The 19,656-nt window shown below is 42.6% G+C and overlaps 1 protein-coding gene across 11 annotated transcripts in view; it reads left to right on the forward strand.

Annotated features, from left to right (window-relative positions):
- MAGI2 (membrane associated guanylate kinase, WW and PDZ domain containing 2) overlaps positions 1 to 19,656 on the forward strand; it is a 1,117,725-nt gene that overhangs the window by 736,383 nt on the left and 361,686 nt on the right. For all 11 annotated transcript variants that reach the window (XM_034765732.1, XM_034765767.1, XM_034765757.1 and 8 more), the window contains exons 4-5: positions 1,800 to 2,015; positions 18,044 to 18,254. In XM_034765732.1, the coding sequence (XP_034621623.1) occupies positions 1,800 to 2,015; positions 18,044 to 18,254 (427 nt within the window). The remainder of the gene's footprint in view (positions 1 to 1,799; positions 2,016 to 18,043; positions 18,255 to 19,656) is intronic.

Consider the following 19,656-nt stretch of genomic DNA (forward strand, 5'->3'; position numbering starts at 1 on the left):
AAACGTGCTTAAATAATTACCGAGAAAATCTTTGGCAAAAGTTGTTCTCGTTAACCTCTGAGGATAGGGCTTCAATTGCTGCAAGAGAGGTTTAGGTTGGACATTAGGAAAAACTTCCTAACTGTCAGGGTAGTTAAATACTGGAACAAATTGCCAGGGAGGTTGTGGAATTTCCATCTCTGAAGTTTTAAAGAACATATTAGACAAACACCTGTCAGAAATGGAGTAGTTATTATGTAGTCCTGTCTTGAGTGCACGGGACTGGACTTGATGACCTCTCACGGTCCCTTCCAGTCCTACATTTCTATGATTCTAGTTCAGTGTGAGTCTGGGGGCCGTTAAACACAGTAAATTTTCCTACTGTATCACAATTACAGAAACATCTGTTCTAAATAATGTGGTGCTAATTCACTGTGAAAATTCATAAAGCTTTCACTAGTTGTTAGAATACTTAATTACTTATCTGTACTGAGGTGGTCTCATGAGTGAACATTGTACTGAGTTACAAAACACACAGGAATACAGGTCCCAGAACTATCCCTATTCTGCCTGAAAAATGCACCTGATAATGCTTTACTGATCAAGGTACTTTACCTGTATGTGGCACATTCAAAGGTGAGAATAGGTTTGAAGGTGCTAATGGTATTAGTTCATGCAGAAGCAATAAAAGTATTGGGAAAAAAACTGTTAAAAGGTTATATGGCTTGTCCTTTGAATTTCTTAAGCAAACCATAAGTGTATTGGTGATGATAATACTGTATATATGGCCCATGGGAGCTGCGGGAAGTGGCGTGGGCCAGGCCACCGCCTCCCGCAGCTCCCATTGGCTGGGAACAGCGAACCGCAGCCACTGGGAGCTGGGAGCGGCCATACCTGCGGACGCTCAGGTAAACAAAACATCTTGCAGCCCACCAGGGACTTACCCTGAACAAGCCTGAAACCAACTTTTGGGAACCCCTGATATAGATGGTGTAAATTTAATCCTTGTGCATCATGTAGCTAATGGAGTCACTGTTTGCTGTTTTCTTCTTGAATTGAATTCATACACAGATTTTTTAAAACAGACTGGGGATGCTGTTAAAGGATTCTGCTAGCCTCAAGGTGCATAGGAACATAAGAACAAAGGAATTGCTATTACCAGATGATATCTGTGGTGCATCTAGTCCAACAACCTGTCTTTGACAATGGCTAGCTTCAGATGATTCAGAGGAAGGTGCCAGTTCATGTTAGGCAGATGTGAGATAATTTCTCCCCCCACTACATTAGTTCTTCAAATCCCTAATTGTTAGAGATTGCTTAAACCACGAAGCATGAGTTTCATATATCTTCCAAAATATATTCGTATTAACTGTTATAAACTTGGATGCATGTTCATGAGCAGTAGAAATGTTGACTAATGTAGGAGTTATGGAAATGGACTTGAGGCATTATTAAAGATTTATAAGCATGGATTATCTATCTACCAGTCTATAGGTATACATAGAACTTCTTCGTTACAAGCGTGATGTGACATAATACAGAATGTGTTTGCCATCATGGATAGCCAATTACTCCATTTTTTGGTCCCTTCAAGCCTCCAAGCCCCCCTATTTCATGGCATACAATGTTGTGAATTTGGTTTGGCCTATCACTAAAAATATCAATTATAAAAAATGAAATTTTAACTTCACAGACAGTGTTTTGCACTGACTTTGAAAGGGGCAGTGAAACTAACTCTATGTCTACAGTATCCATAGTTTCTTATGGTGCAAAAGATGTTCTTAAGAATTTAACTATTGTCCTACTGATTTCATTTGCAGACAACTACTACGGCACTCCAAAACCTCCAGCAGAACCAGCTCCATTATTGTTAAATGTGACAGATCAGATCCTTCCAGGTGCCACACCTAGTGCTGAAGGCAAACGTAAAAGGAATAAATCAGTGAGCAATATGGAGAAGACAGGTATTGAACCACCAGAAGAGGAAGAGGAAGAAAGACCTGTGGTCAATGGAAATGGCATGGTAGTAACACCAGGTTAGTCCGTTTATCCACTTCTGAATTTTATTTCAGTTATTTCATGATTATTTTCTTCTGCAGTTATGAGGATGCTCACTTTGGGGAGGGAGTGTTTATCTTGTGCTGAAGAGCACAAGACTAATAGCCAGGACTCCTGAGAAACTGGATTCTAGTATAACCTAGAACAAATCACATGGAGTGTGTACCTCAGTTTTCCTTTCTGTAAAACAGGGGTTCCCAAACTTGGTTCGCAGCTTGTTCAGGGTAAGACCTGGTGGGCTGCGAGATGCATTGTTTACCCGAGCATACGCAGGTACGGCAGCTCGCAGCTCCCAGTGGCTGCGGTTCGCCGTTCCCGGCCAATGGGAACTGCAGGAAGCAGTGGCCTGGCCCACGCAGCTTCCCACAGCTCCCATTGGCCAGGAATGGCGAACCACAATGGGAGCTACAAGTGGCCGTACCTGCGGACGCTCAGGTAAACAAAGCGACTTGCAGCCCCCAGGGGCTTACCCTGAACAAGCCATGAACCAAGTTTGGGAACCCCTGCTGTAAAATAATTAGCAAGTTAATTTTTGTAAAATGTTTTGAACTTTTTGAATCAGACATTGTGTAACAGCAAAGTCTTATTAGTGCATTAATCCAACAGAATCTTTGTGAACCTGAGACAGTATCAGTGTGGCTTACTTGGTAGTACAGTCACTTGAGAGTCAGACAGATATGGGAAAACTCTTGAAGCCTCCAGAAAAAGCAAATGGGAAGGGCCAAGGTCTGTCAATGTTCCAACACCTGCAATTGGATGAAGGTGAATACTAAAAGGTACCTACCCTTCCATCCTGTGGATCTCACTGCTCCAGATGACAGTGAACCCAAGATATCTGCTGGTATCCTGCACAGGAAAATTCCATCATGTCCCAAAGCGGGTGATCAATTCTCCTTCAGAGTTTGAGCAAGTATCACCATTTTTTATCCTGAAACACCATTTGAGATATAATGGATTAATTTTTTCTTCAAGTAAGAAACTGAAGAACTCAGAAGTTTGTATTTTGTAAAGAATCTGAAAACCATTGAGTTAGCAATAATAAGTGCCGGGTTACATATGTGTATTTTTCTCGTTTGGCCTGTATAGGTCTAGAAGCAATGTGAAAAACCTGGAAAATAAAACCCTTTAATCCTAGGGAAATTAGAAGTACAGAAGAAAATGATTGAAGTAGAAGTCTCTTTAGTGACAATCCATGTAAATAGAATGATAAGATTACAAGATTTCTGAATGTACAGGTTCTTATGAAACAATAAATGTATTATCTAATCTCTAAGTGCTGTAAAATTGATTTTCACATTTCATTATATGTATGCTTTTTTTCTCATACTTGGTTGGAAAGCACATCAAATTGAATAACTTTCCCTGTTATGAATAGGTCTGGTTGCATGCTTTTTTGGTGTGTAGGTTCTGCATTTAAGGGCAATTCCTGAGTCTAGGTAGCTAGGCTGGGCACTGAAGAAACATGGGGGAATGAGTAGAAAATCCTCCCCCTTCAGTCTCCAAAATAGCTGTGGAACCATTCTTTGACCATAACTGCAGTGTGGAGACTGCGGCATGCCCCGGAGCCATTACTCAGCCCTTCGACAGGGGAGGATTCATACATTAGTGCATCCTACACCATGCTTTCATGCAGCTCTGCCCCATTCCCTGCATACAAGTACCCTCGAGAGAGCTAAATTCTACACTATACAAGTAGAGTGCACCCCCTCAAATCCCTATAAACAAGAATAGCATTGGATCTGCTGCCAGGGAACTAAGGAGGCTAGGCAAGGACAGGATTTGGTCCCTGCTGGTTAGTCTTCCTAATATCCTTCCATGTTGTTATATGAAATATATGCCTGCATGCAAATTTCAAGGAAGCAATTTCAGGGCAATATATTTCAGTTCATAATCCAAATCTGATCGAGAAAAAATACAATATCTTGTTTTCCCTTTGCATTGTCAATATATAATGTGTCCCATTCAAATTCTACATCAGTGGTGGTTAGGCCATATTCAAGAAATATCCACTGGTAGGTGCTATGTTAAAAGAATGCAGTATTGAGCACTGTATGTAAAAGGACCCCCTGCAAAGTAATTCCTTTAGGTGTGGCTCTCTGAACAAGCAGTGCCTCTCTTGACTCTGGTGGTTTTTTAAGGAGCATTTTTTTGTTCAGCTATACTGACTGAGGACTCGGGGGATTGTACCAAGGTGGCTCTATGTACACACACAGTGTTGCCTTATTTTGGCGATGTAGTTCTCGGGAACTCTGTATAGTAGAAAATGTATCTGTGTGCTAAAAAAGAGTATTAGCTGCCCCTAAAATGCAGCTTTGTCTCCAAACAGACAGGAAAAACAAAATACATTAATGAGTGGGTCACTCCAGATGGAAGTAACCAAAGCCTTGGCACTTGTCATTGCACTTTTGGAAAGTGCAGTCCATTTTTCATAAGAGTTTCTCTTACCTTTAAAGGAAACATTCCATTAAATATACAGCTCTAAGGATCAGCAAAAGATCTATACAGTCCTTTAAGACGTTTATACATGCTTCACAGCTTAAAGTCTTACAAACTAGTAGTGTTGTCAGAGTCTGAGCAGGGCAAAGGACTACAGTATGAAGATAAGGGCTGATGTAACAGCTAGCACCAGCAGACTGGAGGAGTTAAAGATCTGAAGTGAATCCAAGGGAACTTAAATAACCTGTCTTTATCAGACTGGTAAATGACAGTGATATTTGTGGAGATCTTTATGACTGTAATCTGATTTTTTAATTTATGTTATACCATTTCTTTGTTCTTCTTTCGTGAGAGATTCTGTGCATTTGTAATGTCTTCCTTTGAACTTGTCAGGCTCTATTGAATAGGGATCCAGTCACTATAGTATCTCCAGGTACCTTGCCCCATGCCAGCCAGAGAGCTCTCCCTCAGACAGCCAGGCACCTGTCAGGCTAGTGACCCTTAGGCATGGTTCATCGTTATCTTATTTTTACTTTGTACTTACCACATCTGTTTGTCATATCCCCCTTTTTTGTCTCTTGTTCTATACTTTGATTGCAAACTCTTCATGGCAGAGTCTTTTTGTTATTTGTGTGTGTAATCTCTAGCATAATGTGTCTCTGGCCCCTTACTGAGACACCTAGACACTACTGTAATATAAGTAATAAGCTATAACAATAATAGTGGCATTTCTGAGCAGGTGGCCCATGTCTCCTGGCATCTTAAAAACCATCTACCAGAAGTACCTACAACTGAAGTGGAAACATTTTGCAATTAAGGCCAAGCTGACCCCTTTGTTTATCCCCACAAAAGCTGCTAGACTACCTTCTTGCCTTGTCTCTGTCCAAGTTGAAGTCTAATTCCAGCCAGATACATGTGGCAGCTATTTCAGCCTGCCATGAACTAGTCAAAGGTTGATCGCTGTCTTTGCAGCCCCTCGTTATCAGGTTCATATGAAGCTTAACATTTTTGAAACCTCCCATTAAAAAAGCACTCCATGTGTCATGGATTATAAAAGTGGTCCAGACAAAGCTGATGAAAGCTCCTTTTGAACCACTCCAAAGCTATGGCTAATGTCTTCTGTGTGCAGAGTGGGTGAGGGAGCCTCACCCAACCCCAAGCATAAATAGGGTTGGAGACGCTGCTCTCCTGTCACCACCAGGCACTATCGTGTAAAAGGCCACCCATGTAGGAAGAGAGCTGGGAACAGTGTAGCAGCAATACAGAATGGCCTTCACAAAGTCAGTGACCTAGTGATGTCATCTGGCCTTTCATTCTCTGTTGGGAAGTGATACCCATCTGGAGGATGTAGGGGGACTCAATGGCTTTGAGGAATAAGACCAGGCCATTATAAAATTGAAACAAACAACAACAAATTGGCAAAGATTAAAAAATAAGAAAGTCACAGGGAAGGGTCCTTCACATTCCCTCTGATGCCACTTTGTCTCCCTATACCCCCTCACATTTACATCCCTCTCTCCCTAATGTTCCTTCTTGCCTTCCGGATTGTTTACTGCTCCCTCGATCCCCTCTCCTTTCATTCCCACTCCACCCATTCTGCCCCATTATCAAACAAACCAACCAGAACCCATGTAGCTAACTATTTACTATTATTATTAGTATTATTTATTAACTCTGATATTGTGATAGCACCCAATGGTCACAATTAGGTCAGGCTCCATTGTGCTTGACAGTCCCAGCCACAAAGAGTTTACATTGTAAAAGACAAGATATAAAAGTTGGATGAGACAAATAAGTGGGTCATAGCAGACTGGGGGAGATGAAGCAACAAATAAATATAATAGGAGCCATATAGTTCTTAGTGATTCTGTACTAAAGATCACAGCTCTCCCCCTGTCTAGTCATTATCAGGTTGTACTTTACTGCACTACAGAAGAAGTGAGTTTTAAGGAGGGACTTGAAGGAGGACAAAAAGCTGGTAGACTTGAGCAAAAATCAGAGTTTCCATCCCATGAGAAACTCTGATATTTCAATATTAGTCTTAATCTCTGTAACAGGGTGGTCTGTTCTCTAAGGAATGGTGGGAACTGGGGCCAGTCAACCCCTGTTCCATGATATAGCCCCTTTTGGGAAACAGGTGTTCAAGGGAGCTGCAGACAAGCTGGAGAATGGGGGGCAAGTATTAATCAGATAGGTACTTCCTGAACATGATAAAATTAACCTGTTAGGTGATTCCCAGGAGGAGAGAGAGGATAGACAGTAGAGGGTAAGGAGAATGGCATGGGAGCATTGAATCCCATCTCAAAGAGAGGCTCTTTGAGATGGGATCCAGAAGCAGAAGACAGACTTGTGGGTTGGGGAATCTTGTCTGAACCACAGCACAGCACCAAGAAGGAGAGCTGTGGGGCCCCTGAACCAAGGAAAGAAGCGTTAGAGGGCAAGGACCTAGAGAGGCTATCTGGGGCAGGGCTGGAACCTGGGTAGGCTGGAGAGGCCTGTGTGAATCAAGGCACAGTCCCATGAAGGAGGGCTATGGAATCCCTTTGCCGAAGTAGAGTTTTGTTTTCATCCCTGTAACAGAGTGGTCTGTCCTCTTTAAGGAGTAATGGGAACTCAGTCAGGCCCCACTGTGTTGAGCACTATGCAAACATAATAAACGACAGTCTCTGCCCCCAAATAACGTATAGTGTAAAAGACAAGATGTAAGAGGTGGATGAGACAAATAAGTGGGACATGGTAGGATGAAGTAACAAATAAATATAACAGGAAATGTGTAGTTCTTAGCTATTCAGTAGTAGTGATCACAGCTCTCCACCTGCCTTATACTTTAGGCTACGTGCTCTAGAGAGGCCGGGGCTGCAGGGGGACTTGCAGAGCTCCATGGCTCTGAGGGAACTGGAGTGGAAGCAGAAACCTGAAGCCTTAGAACAAGAGTGAATTGGAAGCCCCAAGAGAGAAGGGTTTGGGCCAGAAGGGCCAAAGGAGACAGTATTCTATAAAGTCTTAATAAAGTAGAAGGGGAATGTTACTTTAAGTACTCTGGGCTGTGAGTAAGTTATTGGGAGAACTGGGAGGGAACTGAGGACAGGGTGCCTGCAAAGCCACGCCATGCCACGAAGGGCGGCACATCATCACAGTCCCAAATCAAGATGAAAACAAATTAAAACATTGCAATTTTTCACAGAATGAAATATTCAAAAATATCTCTATTTGGAAATGGCAAAACAATTAATTTTGATGTTTTTGATTTAAATGAACCATTTTGACATTCCCAAATTAAAATGTTTTATTTCAGTTTATTGAACTGGCCTGAAAGGTTTTGTTTCAAGTCAGTTCAACATTAAATTGCATATACTGTACTTATTGTGGCACGTTGCATCATGCAACTTGTAGATTGGGTACCTGGTGCGCTCTCTGTCATAAGTAGTCTAGGCTCTCTGGCCAGACTACATCTCCCATGAAGCACCTGCAGTCATATGACTGCTATTATGCACCACACAGCTAGGTCAGAGGGAGTCCATTTTGCATCAAGAAAGCTGTAGTCCCTCCAGACAATCCAATTATAGGAGAGAATGGGAGCCATAACAACAACTCCCATAAAGCCATATGCCACAATGGAGAAATGCAGTTTAATGCTGAAAAGACTTGAAACAAAATGTTTGGGACCAATAGGGGGGAGGGATAGCTCAGTGGTTTGAGCATTGGCCTGCTAAACCCAGGGTTGTGAGTTCAATCCTTGAGGGGGCCACTTGGGGATCTGGGGCAAAATCAGTACTTGGTCCTGCTAGTGATGGCAGGGGGCTGGACTCGATGACCTTTCAAGGTCCCTTCCAGTTCTAGGAGATGGGATATCTCCATTAATTAATTAAAATTAATTAATTAATACAACAAATTGAAATATTTCAATATATCAAACCAAGTAGAAACAAAATGTTTCATTTCTCTGAAAATTTCAGCAAAATTGAAATGCAGAACATTTTTAATTTGCAGAAACTAGGTTTTCCATCAAGAAATCATTTTGACAGAAAATTCCCAACCAGCTGTAGGTGGTGGCTTTACAGATTTTGATTGGGAGCTTATAGGGAATGGCTTGAAAGAGTGTGAAAGTGTTTGTCAGGCAAGCAGAGAATCAGGCAATTGAGGCAGGCATCATTGATGAAAGGAAGGTGGGAGTCAACCTTGCAGAGAGATGACAAGTCAGAAGATAGGGTGGAACTATATATTGTTGAAGGCTATGGAAATGAGAACAAGACGTTTGTATCTGATGCGTCAGAAGATGGGAAGTCAATGGAGTGACTTAACAAAGGTGTGATGTAGTCAGAATGATGAGTCAAGAAGATGATTTGAGAGAGTGAGGTTGCAGGCATCAAGGACAGAGAGGAGGAGATGACAGTAACCAAGGTGCAAAATGTTCAGGCCTTGTCACAGTGTTTTGGCAGTATAGGCAGAGGGCAAAGTTCTGATCTTGGAGACATTGTGCAGGAAGAAGTGGCAAGATTAGGCTTGAGCTGGATTTGTGTACTCAAGGAGAATTATGATTCTTCCCCTCTCAGACTGGGATACTAGGCTACATTCCCCCGTATGCCAACTGTGATTCCTCAGCAGGTCTGCCTGGGTTCAAGCCCTACAGTTCTTCCCTCAGGGAGTGGTGGCCAGTGTGAGAATATAGGGACATAAAACAGCCTCTTCCAAACAGAGTATTGTTTAATCTCGACAGAAGGAATCAAAGGCTAACAAGAAAAGATTTTTTGAACCCAGCAGTCTACATGCTTCTGTTTTACCTAAAGATCAGTAGTCTTAGCTTATCCAGATGCCCCACTTCTGGTATGAGGGGACAGTCTGTACCCTGCAGTCCTTGTGTCTCTCCCCTGAGCTCAGATTTTTAATCTACTCCAAAGTTTTTTGTTTCAGTGTTGCTGCCTGAATTTCCCCCTTCCCTGTACCAAGCCAGGGAAGTTGAAATCTGCATGGTCAGAGGGAAACTTGAAAGGGATTGAAAACTATAATGCCCTTTTAAGTAGGAGTGAGTGGGCCTATCTGAAGCTTGTCTCCCGTCTTGGTCTGAGTAACCCATGTCTGAATTAAACCCTTAAAGTAATCAACTATTGCAGGGACAAGGTAGGTGAGGTGATATTTTTATTGGACCAACTTCTGTTGGTGAAAGAGACAAACTTTGTGTAGCTTGCAAGTTTGTTTCTTTCACTATCCAGAAGTTGTTCTAATAAAAGATATCTCCTCACCCACCTTGTCTCTCTAATATCCTGGAACCAACATGGCAACAACAACACTGCAGTCAGGGCTGGCGCAACCCATTAGGTGACCTAGGTGGTCGCCTAGGACACTACAATTTGGGGGGCGGCGACCGCGGCGGTATTTCGGCGGCGGGATCTTCCACCACCTCTGTGGGGGGGCATTTCGTGGCGGGACTTTCTGCCGCCTATGGCAGCAGAAAAGCTGGCGGCGCTCCTGACTGCAATAATCTAATAGAGGCATCTTCAGGGTCCTTCACAGGAAGGACAGTTTTGTTGTTCACTGTGACAGAGGTTGGGAGAAAAAGGGGAGGGTTTAGTGGAAAAGATCAGAAGATTGGTTTTGGACATGTTAAGTTCCAGCTGATGGCTAAACATCCAAGATGAGATGCCAGAAGAACAGGTAAAGATTTTAGTTTGGATGGAGGGAGATGGACCTAGAGTAAGGAGGTAGATTAGTGAATCATCAGCATAAATATGGGAGGCAAAGCCATGTTTGGGAATGAGGGGTGAAATCCTGGCCCAGTTGAAGTCAGTGGGAATTTTGCTATTGACTTCTATGTGGCCAGGATGTCATCAAGAGATAGGGTGTAGAGGGAGAAGAGGAGCGGGATGTGTACAGAGTTCTGAGTGACCCATCCTGAAAAAGAGAGAGAGAAACAAGAAGACTCAATGAACAGAACAAAGAAGGAGTGACAGGACATTTATCAATGGCACCATAATCATTTACTGGGATATTGTAGCTCTTCTCCCTGCTATCATCTGTTAGGGGATAAGATCTTTGGGGCATGTGTTTGCATAGCAGCTATTATAGTGAGTTCTTAATCCTGATTGAGACCCTTAGCTTCTACCATAATATTAATTATTATTGTTGTTATTATTCATCATATTAATTTATCATTTGGATTTAGGGTGTCCAAAGTATGTGTGGTAGTGCTTATAAATCATACTGTTGGGAAATTCGCACTCCAATCTACAAAAAGTTAAATCAGTCTCCTTAGCAACCAACATCAGGATTCAATACTTTACTAGCCACCACCTCTGGCTCCACACTTTTCACCGAAGCTGTTTTTACCCCTTTCTAAACTCCATATGAAACATGCCTTTATAATGTCATGGAATATTCAAAATGGGGAAGACCTGTCTAAGTGGTAATATTGGTGAAAAGGATCTTGGGGTTATAGTGGACCACAAACTGAATATGAGCCATCAATGTGATGCAGCTGCAAAAAAGGTCAATATGATTCTGGGGTGTATTAACAGGATGTCGTATGTAAGACACAGAAGCTACTTGTCCCACTGTACTCGGCACTGGTGAGGTTCCCAGCTAGAAGAATGTGTCTAATTCTGGGCACCACAATTTAGGAAGGATGGGGACAAATTGGAAAGAGTCCAGAGGAGAGTTACAAAAATGGTAAAAGGTTTAGAAAACATAACCTATAAGGAAAGGTTGAAAAAACTGGGAGCATTTAGTTTTGAGAAAAGAAGACTGAGGGGTAACCTGAAAAGTCTTCCAATATGTTAAGAGCTGTTATAAAAATGACAGTGGCCAATTGTTCTCCATGTCCACTGAAGGCAGGACAAGAAGTAATGGGCTTAATCTGCAGCAAGGGAGGTAGAGGTTCAATATGAGGAAAAACTTTTTAACTATAAGGGTAGTTAAGCTCTGGAATAGGATCCCAAGGGAGATCCTGGAGTCCCCGTCATTGGAAGCTTTTCAATTCAGGTTGGACAAATACCTTCAGGGATGGTCTAGGTTTACTTGGTCCTGCCACAATGCAGGGGGCTGGACTTGATGACTTCTCGAGGTCCTTTCTAGCCCTTCATTTCTGTGATTCTATGTGTATTATTCATCTTCCCCTCCAGACAATTGGAAGTATTACAAGTTTCACCCCAAAAAGGAAATTTTTTTTCAGGCTCAAATTAATTAAGGAATAAAACATGACAAGGAAAGTGTTTCAGAAGGATTATTGCATGCCCTCGGCTGCTCTGCAAAGCAAGAGGCCAAGTTCCAAATGTCATCAACCATGCCAAAAGGTGTAACAATCCCAGAGGAGTGCGCTGTCTTATTACGCTATAGGAATGATTTAAAAAGAGATGTATTACTTCCTATGCAGGACTAGGAATTGTTGACTCAGATATGATGACACCAATACTACCTAAAAAGAGCTATAACTGTTTTTTTTCCACAGATGTACAAACCAATTCAAACATCAATATTTTATATTATTTCATTTAGTTTATTCTCTGTCTATATTGCTTCAGGCAGCTGGGTTGTTTCTTTTCTTCCAAAAGTACAAGGTTTTATACTTTACTGCATGAATAATCTGCAGCATTAAAATAAAAACCTAACCTGGCACGTTCATTTCACATGGTTAGGTGGAAACTTCCAAGTGTTGGATTATAAGTAAAACAATGACACAATTTGAACTGCCAGCAGCAACTTTGGGTTAAGGATCAAGCTCTAGAATAATGAAATAAGACATTTTAGGGGTATTTTTGAAACATAAGAAAATGTATCACTAATCTAGCACTTCACATTCCAGAGGGTAATTCATCAGATTTAGTAATTTGCCAATTGCTAAACTTTGTTTTGGTTTGTTACTATGTAGATGAAACAAAATGATCTAACTTAATTTCATTTACAATGGTTTTAAATGTATTTTTAATGCAGGCTGTCTCAATGTTCCTTCTTTCCCCTGAATGTGCTATGTTTAACACATATAATAAGAGGCTGATGTTTTACCATTGCCTCCACTGCCACTTCTCAAGGCGCTCACTGTTGATTGCTTTTGAATATATTTTGAAACTGGACCATATAATCTTTTCCATCTGGAGACAATATCTCCAGTAGGCTGTTTCACCTGATATCAAGTCAATTCATTATTTTCTTTAGTGACAAATGTATTTTGGGGCACATATTATGGAACAATCTTTTTAAATCTTTAAATCAAAGATGTTATTTGAACGCAGATATTTATAAGATGCCTTTGGAGTTTATTTCCTCCTTGTTAGTGGGTTGCTGTAATGTTTTTGATTTTATTCAACTTTAACCTTTTGTACCAGAATTATATTTTTAAGTCAAACATTATTTATCAATATATATTAATAGGAAGAGAATCAGGAAAGGTGATATATAGCTTACCTAAAACATTTGAAACATACATACCCACAACAAAATGTGTAATATTAAATGGCAATACAATGCTGGACTCTAAATCAAAGATGAGTGGAATGTCGATTCTATAGTGTAAAATGTGGGTCGTTCTATTCGGAAATGCATTTTGTTAAAATGTCATTATAGCACCTTTATTGCTCACTTTTACACTTATCAAGAGGAGTTTCCCAGTATAGCCAAAATCATGTGTTCATTAATCAGTCCCCAATAAATATTGAGATCGGCTTAGAAATCTTGAGATTTTAAAAAAAATAATTAAATAAACATTGGGTCCTTTTTATTTGACTTCTGTTTTTATGAGGCAGACCTCCAGATTGTATAAATGACCACAGCACCGTTGACTAGAATGGAGATATGACAATGTATAGCAAGTAAGGGTCTACCCTCTGCTCCTTAGGGTTCATATTTTCAAGCATTTCTCTGCAATGATGAGATCTGGGAAACGCTTTTGTTGTTGTTGTTTAATGACAGCTCATCTAATCATATGACTGCAGAAGCTTGGTCTTTAAGAAAAACGCCATATATCACAATACTTGAGATAAAATCACAAGAGTTGGCAACACTGCTTTCCTAACTGCCAGACCCGTGATCTGAGAATCCAGCTATGCTCTATCTGGCTCACACATAATCACCAATACTAAAGTTTCTGAAGGCAATTACAGTATCCGTTAACCCCTGGTTCTTACGGTTTGCCCTTAGTTTCTCTATTCGGCCTCATAAGAACATAGGAACGGTTGTATTGAGTCAGACCAAAGGTCCATCTAGCCCAGGATCCTGTCTTCTCACAGTGGCCAATGCCAGGTGCTTCAGAGGAAGTGAAAAGAACAGGTAATCATCAAGTGAACCATCTGCTGTCGATCATTCACAGCTTCTGGCAAACAGAGGCTAGGGACACCATCCCTGCCCATTCTGGCTAATAGCCATTGATGGACCTATCCTCCATGAATTTATCTAGTTATTTTTTATCCCTGTTATAGTTTTGGCCTTCACAGCATCATCTGGCAAGGAGTTCCACAGGTTGACTGTACGTTGTGTAAAGAAATACTTCCTTTTGTTTGTTTTAAACCTGCTGCCTATTAATTTCATTTGGTGACCCCTAGTTCTTGTGTTAAGAGGAGTAAATAACACTTCCTTATTTACTTTTTCCACACCCATGATAATGTTATAGACCTCTATCATATTTCCCCCCCTTAATTGTCTCTATTCCAAGCTGAAAAATCCCAGTCTTACTAAATTCTTCTTATATGAAAGTTGTTCATACCCCTAATCATTTTTGTTGCCCTTTTCTGAAACTTTTCCAATTCCAATGTATTTGTTTTGAGATGAGGCAACCACATCTGCACACAGTATTCAATATGTGTGCATGCTATGGATTTATATAGAGGCAATATGATATTTTCTGTCTTATTAGCTATCCCTTTATGATTCCCAACATTCTGTTAGCTTTTTTGACTGCTACTGCAGCAGATTGAGTGGATGTTTTCAGAGAACTATCCATAGTGACTCCAAGATTTTTTAATATAGAGATATACCTATCTCATAGAGCTGGAAGGGACCTTGAAACATTATCAAGTCCAGTCCCCTGCTTTCACTAGCAGGACCAAAAACCATCCCTGACAGATTTTTGCTCTGATCCCTAAATGGTCCCCTCAAGGGTTGAACTCACAACCCTGGGTTTAGGAAGACAGCGCTCAAACCACTGAGCTATTCCCTCCCTGGGCATACTACTACTGGGGCTGCAGGTCTGGACAGCAGGATGGGGGCAGGGAGGTAGAACAACCTCTCCACACAACGGTCAGTCAACCATCAGCTGGAAGGAGAAGAGGGGAGCCAGCCAGTTCCATCCTTGCCTTTCCCAGGGGTAGCAGGGCTAGTTCTAGTTCCAGTTCTATTCCAGTGTGAGCTGGGATGTTTACTGCCTTCTCTCCAGGGTGGAGGAGTGGCAAAGCGACCAGGAAGGGCAATGAACAGATGCATTCCTCCCCTACTTTCTCTGCATTTTCCCAGTGGATCAGCCGTACTGCCTTGTTTGCCTTGGCATGCTGAGACCCACTCACTGGTGCCTTTCTCCCTCTCAACTGGAATTCCATGTAGCTTGACTTCCCTCATTATCTCAGGGGAGTCTGACCTGATGCTGCATTACAGGGGAGGCTCTTTAAGGTGCACCCAGTGAGGTGGTCTATAAGTTCCAAGCAGACAGGCCTGGCTATCTGCTATTCGTAATTTTTAATTGAGTTTTGATATTCGGCTTTAAGAGTCAATGTTAGGAGTAAGCTGAGAAGCGTGTCAGTTTCAAGAGTCTTCCTGATGGGTGCCCCCTTCTCACTGAGCACGCCGGAAACCTCTGATTGATGACAGTGCACTGTTCCGGGTTGACTCCCCTGTACACTTCCACTTCTGCTCTGTACACTCGTACAGTGGTGCTGCCCTTTCGGTTGAAGGGAGAAACTGGCTGCTAGGGTCTTAAAATGAGGAAGCCACCTCTAAAATATGGAAGAGGACTCCACACATGCCCTCTCATCTTTTTCACATGCTCATTGTTTCACTTCCAGAAACACAATGTACATGCAGAACTGGGCCTCATTCCTACAGTAGGAATAATCTCAAGACAATGGGGTAGCCTTTGGAAATGAATGAACAGTTTTGTTGATAAATTGTGAAACAGAAAAGAAACCAGATCCTTTTCACAGCTGTGTTGACGCTACAGAGCTAAGAGAAGAAGAAAATAACAGGAGCGTATGTTAGTCAAAGTAAGCAGGTATAATTCTTAATACACAGAGAGCAGATTTGCTGAGTGAGAAGGTGTCATTTTTAATGAGTCACTCTTAAAAATATATGAAGATATACCTATCTCATAGAACTAGAAGACACCCTGAAAGGTCATTGAGTCCAGCCCCCTGCCCTCACTAGCAGAACCAAGTACTGACTTTGCCCTAGATCCCTAAGTGGCCCTCTCAAGGATTGAGCTCATAACCCTAGGTTTAGCAGGCTAATGCTCAAACCACTGAGCTATCCCTCTTCCAAGTAGAAGGGTGCTTTAGGGAGTGGTACCTATGTTGTCATATTCTTCTCTCTATAGTACCTCCGTCCCTTGGCAGACACTTCAGCTGTGCCTCACATCTGATCAAAAAAGAGGATAGTATTCCTCCAAGGTGATGATAACGTAGCTCCAAAAGTTAACTAGCACAAAGTATTATAGAAAAGGACAGACAAGAACTCGTCAACCCTCAAAGTGGTAACTGAGGATTCTTAAAGTAATCAGTATAATAAAAATATACTCTATAGATCAGGCTATAATGGCTAACCAGTGGGGCAAGGGGAAGGATTAAATTTGTTCTCAGAGCAGAAAAAGAGATATAGGCATGTGTATCACCTTCTTGTCTAGGTGGAATGAAGAGTTGTTAAGAAATGGTTGAAACCAACCCAGATCAGCAAGAGGGTCAGAGAGGCACTGCAAGCTCCAATGACTCATGGATTTCCCCATGTCTCAGCAAGGAAGCTGAGCAAAGACCCTGCTTGAGAACAGAAGACTTAGAGGTGTGAGGATAAGAGTGAGCTCTGGAAGAAGCTCGAGCTCTCTCACTTGGAGATTGACTAAGTAGGTCAGACTGAGAGACACACAGAGCCAGAAAATGGAGTTCACTACAGTTTGGCTGGGGCTCTCAGCTGATGACAATGGACTAAGATTTAACCTAAGGCAGTGGTTCTCAAACTTTTTTTTCGTGGACTACTTGAAAATTGCTGAGGGTCTTGGCGGACCACTTAATGATTTTTCCAAATATTGTTTCTACCGTTAGCTAACTAGCGCTTTGGATAAAAGCGCTATATAAAAAAACCCTTAATAATAATAAAAATGTTTTTTGTTCTACAAATAAAAGCACACAACTCATATTTTAATATCAGTAGTCTTACCTTTCTAATGCAATGGATGTGCCCGCTCTTCCCCACCGTGGCAGCCCCCGAGCTGGACTGGGAAGGAGTGGGGTCTTTCCCTCTCTCCCCCGCCGCGGCAGCCACTGAGCTGGACTGGGAAGGAGGGGGGTCTCTCCCCTGTCACAGCAGCCACGGAGCTGAGGGAGGGAAGCCACAGCCCTGGAGCTGGGGAAAGTTGCCTCTTTCTCTGGCTGCCGCAGCCCTGCACGTCCCAAATTCCCCCCACCCCCTCTTCTCACCCTACTTCTCCCTCCCACCTACCTCCTATTCCCCCCATGGCCACCTCACCTTAGATGTGCGTTGTCTCCAGGGTCCAGGCACCTAATTAGTGGAGCCACTCCTGCACAGCTCCACTGATTAGCTGGATGGCCCTTCATTCTCTTGTGTGTAGCCGCCCAGGTGCGCACCTTAGCAGGAACTATGCGTGGACCACCTGAATGGAACTCCCCGGACCACAGTTTGAGAATCTCCGACCTAAGGACTTCTTATACTGTGTTCCAGTTGACTAATAAACTCTACTGTTTTGAAAACACTGCTTGAGTGTTCTTATAAATACTTGGTGAAGCGCATTAGTCCCTGAAGAGTGGACAACTCTACACCAGGAGTCTTTCTCTGTCATTGGACAGAGCTCACAGTATGGAGCAGGAGTGCTAAAGCCCAGAGGTTCAGTCTGAGGAGTGGGTGAGGCCATGTGGCCTACCCTGAAGAAGAAGTGAGATCCCTAGGGATCCGGCAGATCAAAGGGGTTCGTGCAAGGGACAGTTCCAAAGCTGGGGATGTAGCACTGATCCTGTGGATCCATGACAGCTAGTACTACTGGATAAAAGGCTGCCTTTGCATCACTGCTAGCAGTTGATTTAGGAGAACCCATGGGAGAGAGCAAGCAAGAAGCATTAAGGAGTAGAACCAATGATGTGCAGATATGGTAAATATTCCACAGAACCCCACGAGCCCTGCAGTGCTATGAAAAGCTTGTTTGCCCTTGTATGTCTGATTCTTTATTTTCTTGGTTTGGTTTGTTGTTTTTTGTTGCTGTTGTTGTTTTGAAAACTAGTTAAAAAAAAAAACTTCTTGGAGGTAAAACCAATAAAACCTTTGTCTTTGTCTGGAGACTTGAAGTTTCACAGACTTTGATGCAATAAAATCCTCCACATTATGTAAATGAGTTAGGAACACAGGGATAAGAAAGTCTTTTTTTCTTCTCTTGTAGAATCGAGTGAACATGAAGAGAAGAGTACAGGTGCCTCAGGTGAGATTTCTTCCCAGCCTTATCCTGCACCAGTATACAGTCAGCCTGAAGAAGCAAAGGAGAATATGGATGTAACAAAGCAAACAAAACCTGAAGAGAATGATGAGTTGGGCCCATTGCCTGATAATTGGGAAATGGCTTACACAGAAAAAGGGGAAGTCTACTTTATTGAGTGAGTCTTGCATATTTTTTCTCTCTTTCTATTAAAAAGAGTATTTTCTAACTGTGTAGGGGAAACTGTTTTGTACTGGAATGTTACATAATGCACAATCCAAGATCCTCCACTCTGAACCAGCAGAAAGATCATGCATGTCATGGAAGTAACACAGAATTTAGTGCCTGGTGCCAGGAATTTGTAACATTTTCCAGATTACTGGCTGATGTTCAGAAGCAGTATTTGCTTTCAAGGGAGGTAGCTAAGGAACATGGTGCTCTGCTGGCAATAGTTAAAGGTGGAAAACACTAATCTGTATTTAAGAAAAGAACAACTCAGCCATATGCTTTGGCCTCAGTAGAAGGCCAGACTTTCATGCTCATATATGTTGTAGTACAATTGCCAGATTCTTAAGTCCTTGTCCTATATAATGTGTTCTTTCTAAAAAAAAAAAGGGGGGGGATTAAATTTAAAGAAAAAAAGATAGATGATAAATTATAGATAAAAACCTAAGAACACAGATCAAATAATATTTAAAAATAAAACTCCTGAATCACTCAGGGATGATGTAGCAGGGTGGCTACCCGCTACTGCCCTGAAGGGCTTGAAATCAGCCCTGGGAGAGGGCTGAGGCTGCGAGAGGGCTGCTGCTAGGAAAAGCAGCAGGCCTCGGCTGATTGGGGAACCAGCCACAGATGCAGCCATGCCCCAATCAGGACCCAGCTGGCCCTTATAAGAGGGCAGTGGGCCAGGAGAACACAGAGTCTCTCTCTCTAGATGTGGAGAGGGATGGGCCTGGCTGCTAGGAACTAAGCAGGGTACTGAGACTGGAGCAGGGCTGGGGGGAAGGCTAGAGGAACTGGGGAGCTCTGGCCTAGAAACCCCATAGGCTGCAGGTCTTGTTACAAGCCGAAAAAGATACTGGGGTTGCATAGGGCAGCCCAAGTGTAGGCAGAGGCAGCAGGTCCAAACCCCCCTTGCCAGTGATGAGTGGCAATTATACTGCAGTCTGCCCCAGTGAGCGGGGGCTAGATGATGACTGGCAGTAGCCAAAAGACCGAGGTGAGATGAGGATAGAGGGGGGAGGTTCCCTGGGGAGGAGAGACCCAGATCTGTAGGGGTACTGCCGGGGGGCAGCACAATGGCCTGAAAGGGGCACTGGGGTCTAGGAGGGACTCGGGCCCAGCAGCAAGCAGGACACCGGCCTGCGGAGGGTGCTCCGGAGGCTGGAAACGCTAATTCCCTGGACGACCAGCAGGAGACGCTGCAAGGGTGAGACCCGCCCTGTGACAGATGGATAATGAGATATGGAATCTTTTTTCTCCAGGTCAGTGGATCAAATCAAGTCTAGTAATCAAAAGTAATTATTTTCTGATCGCTGTTCAGTGGCAATTGAGAAATGAACTGGTAGACTTTACAC

This window comes from Trachemys scripta, chromosome 1 (genome assembly GCF_013100865.1).
Source record: "Trachemys scripta elegans isolate TJP31775 chromosome 1, CAS_Tse_1.0, whole genome shotgun sequence".
NCBI classification, from domain to species: domain Eukaryota; kingdom Metazoa; phylum Chordata; order Testudines; family Emydidae; genus Trachemys; species Trachemys scripta.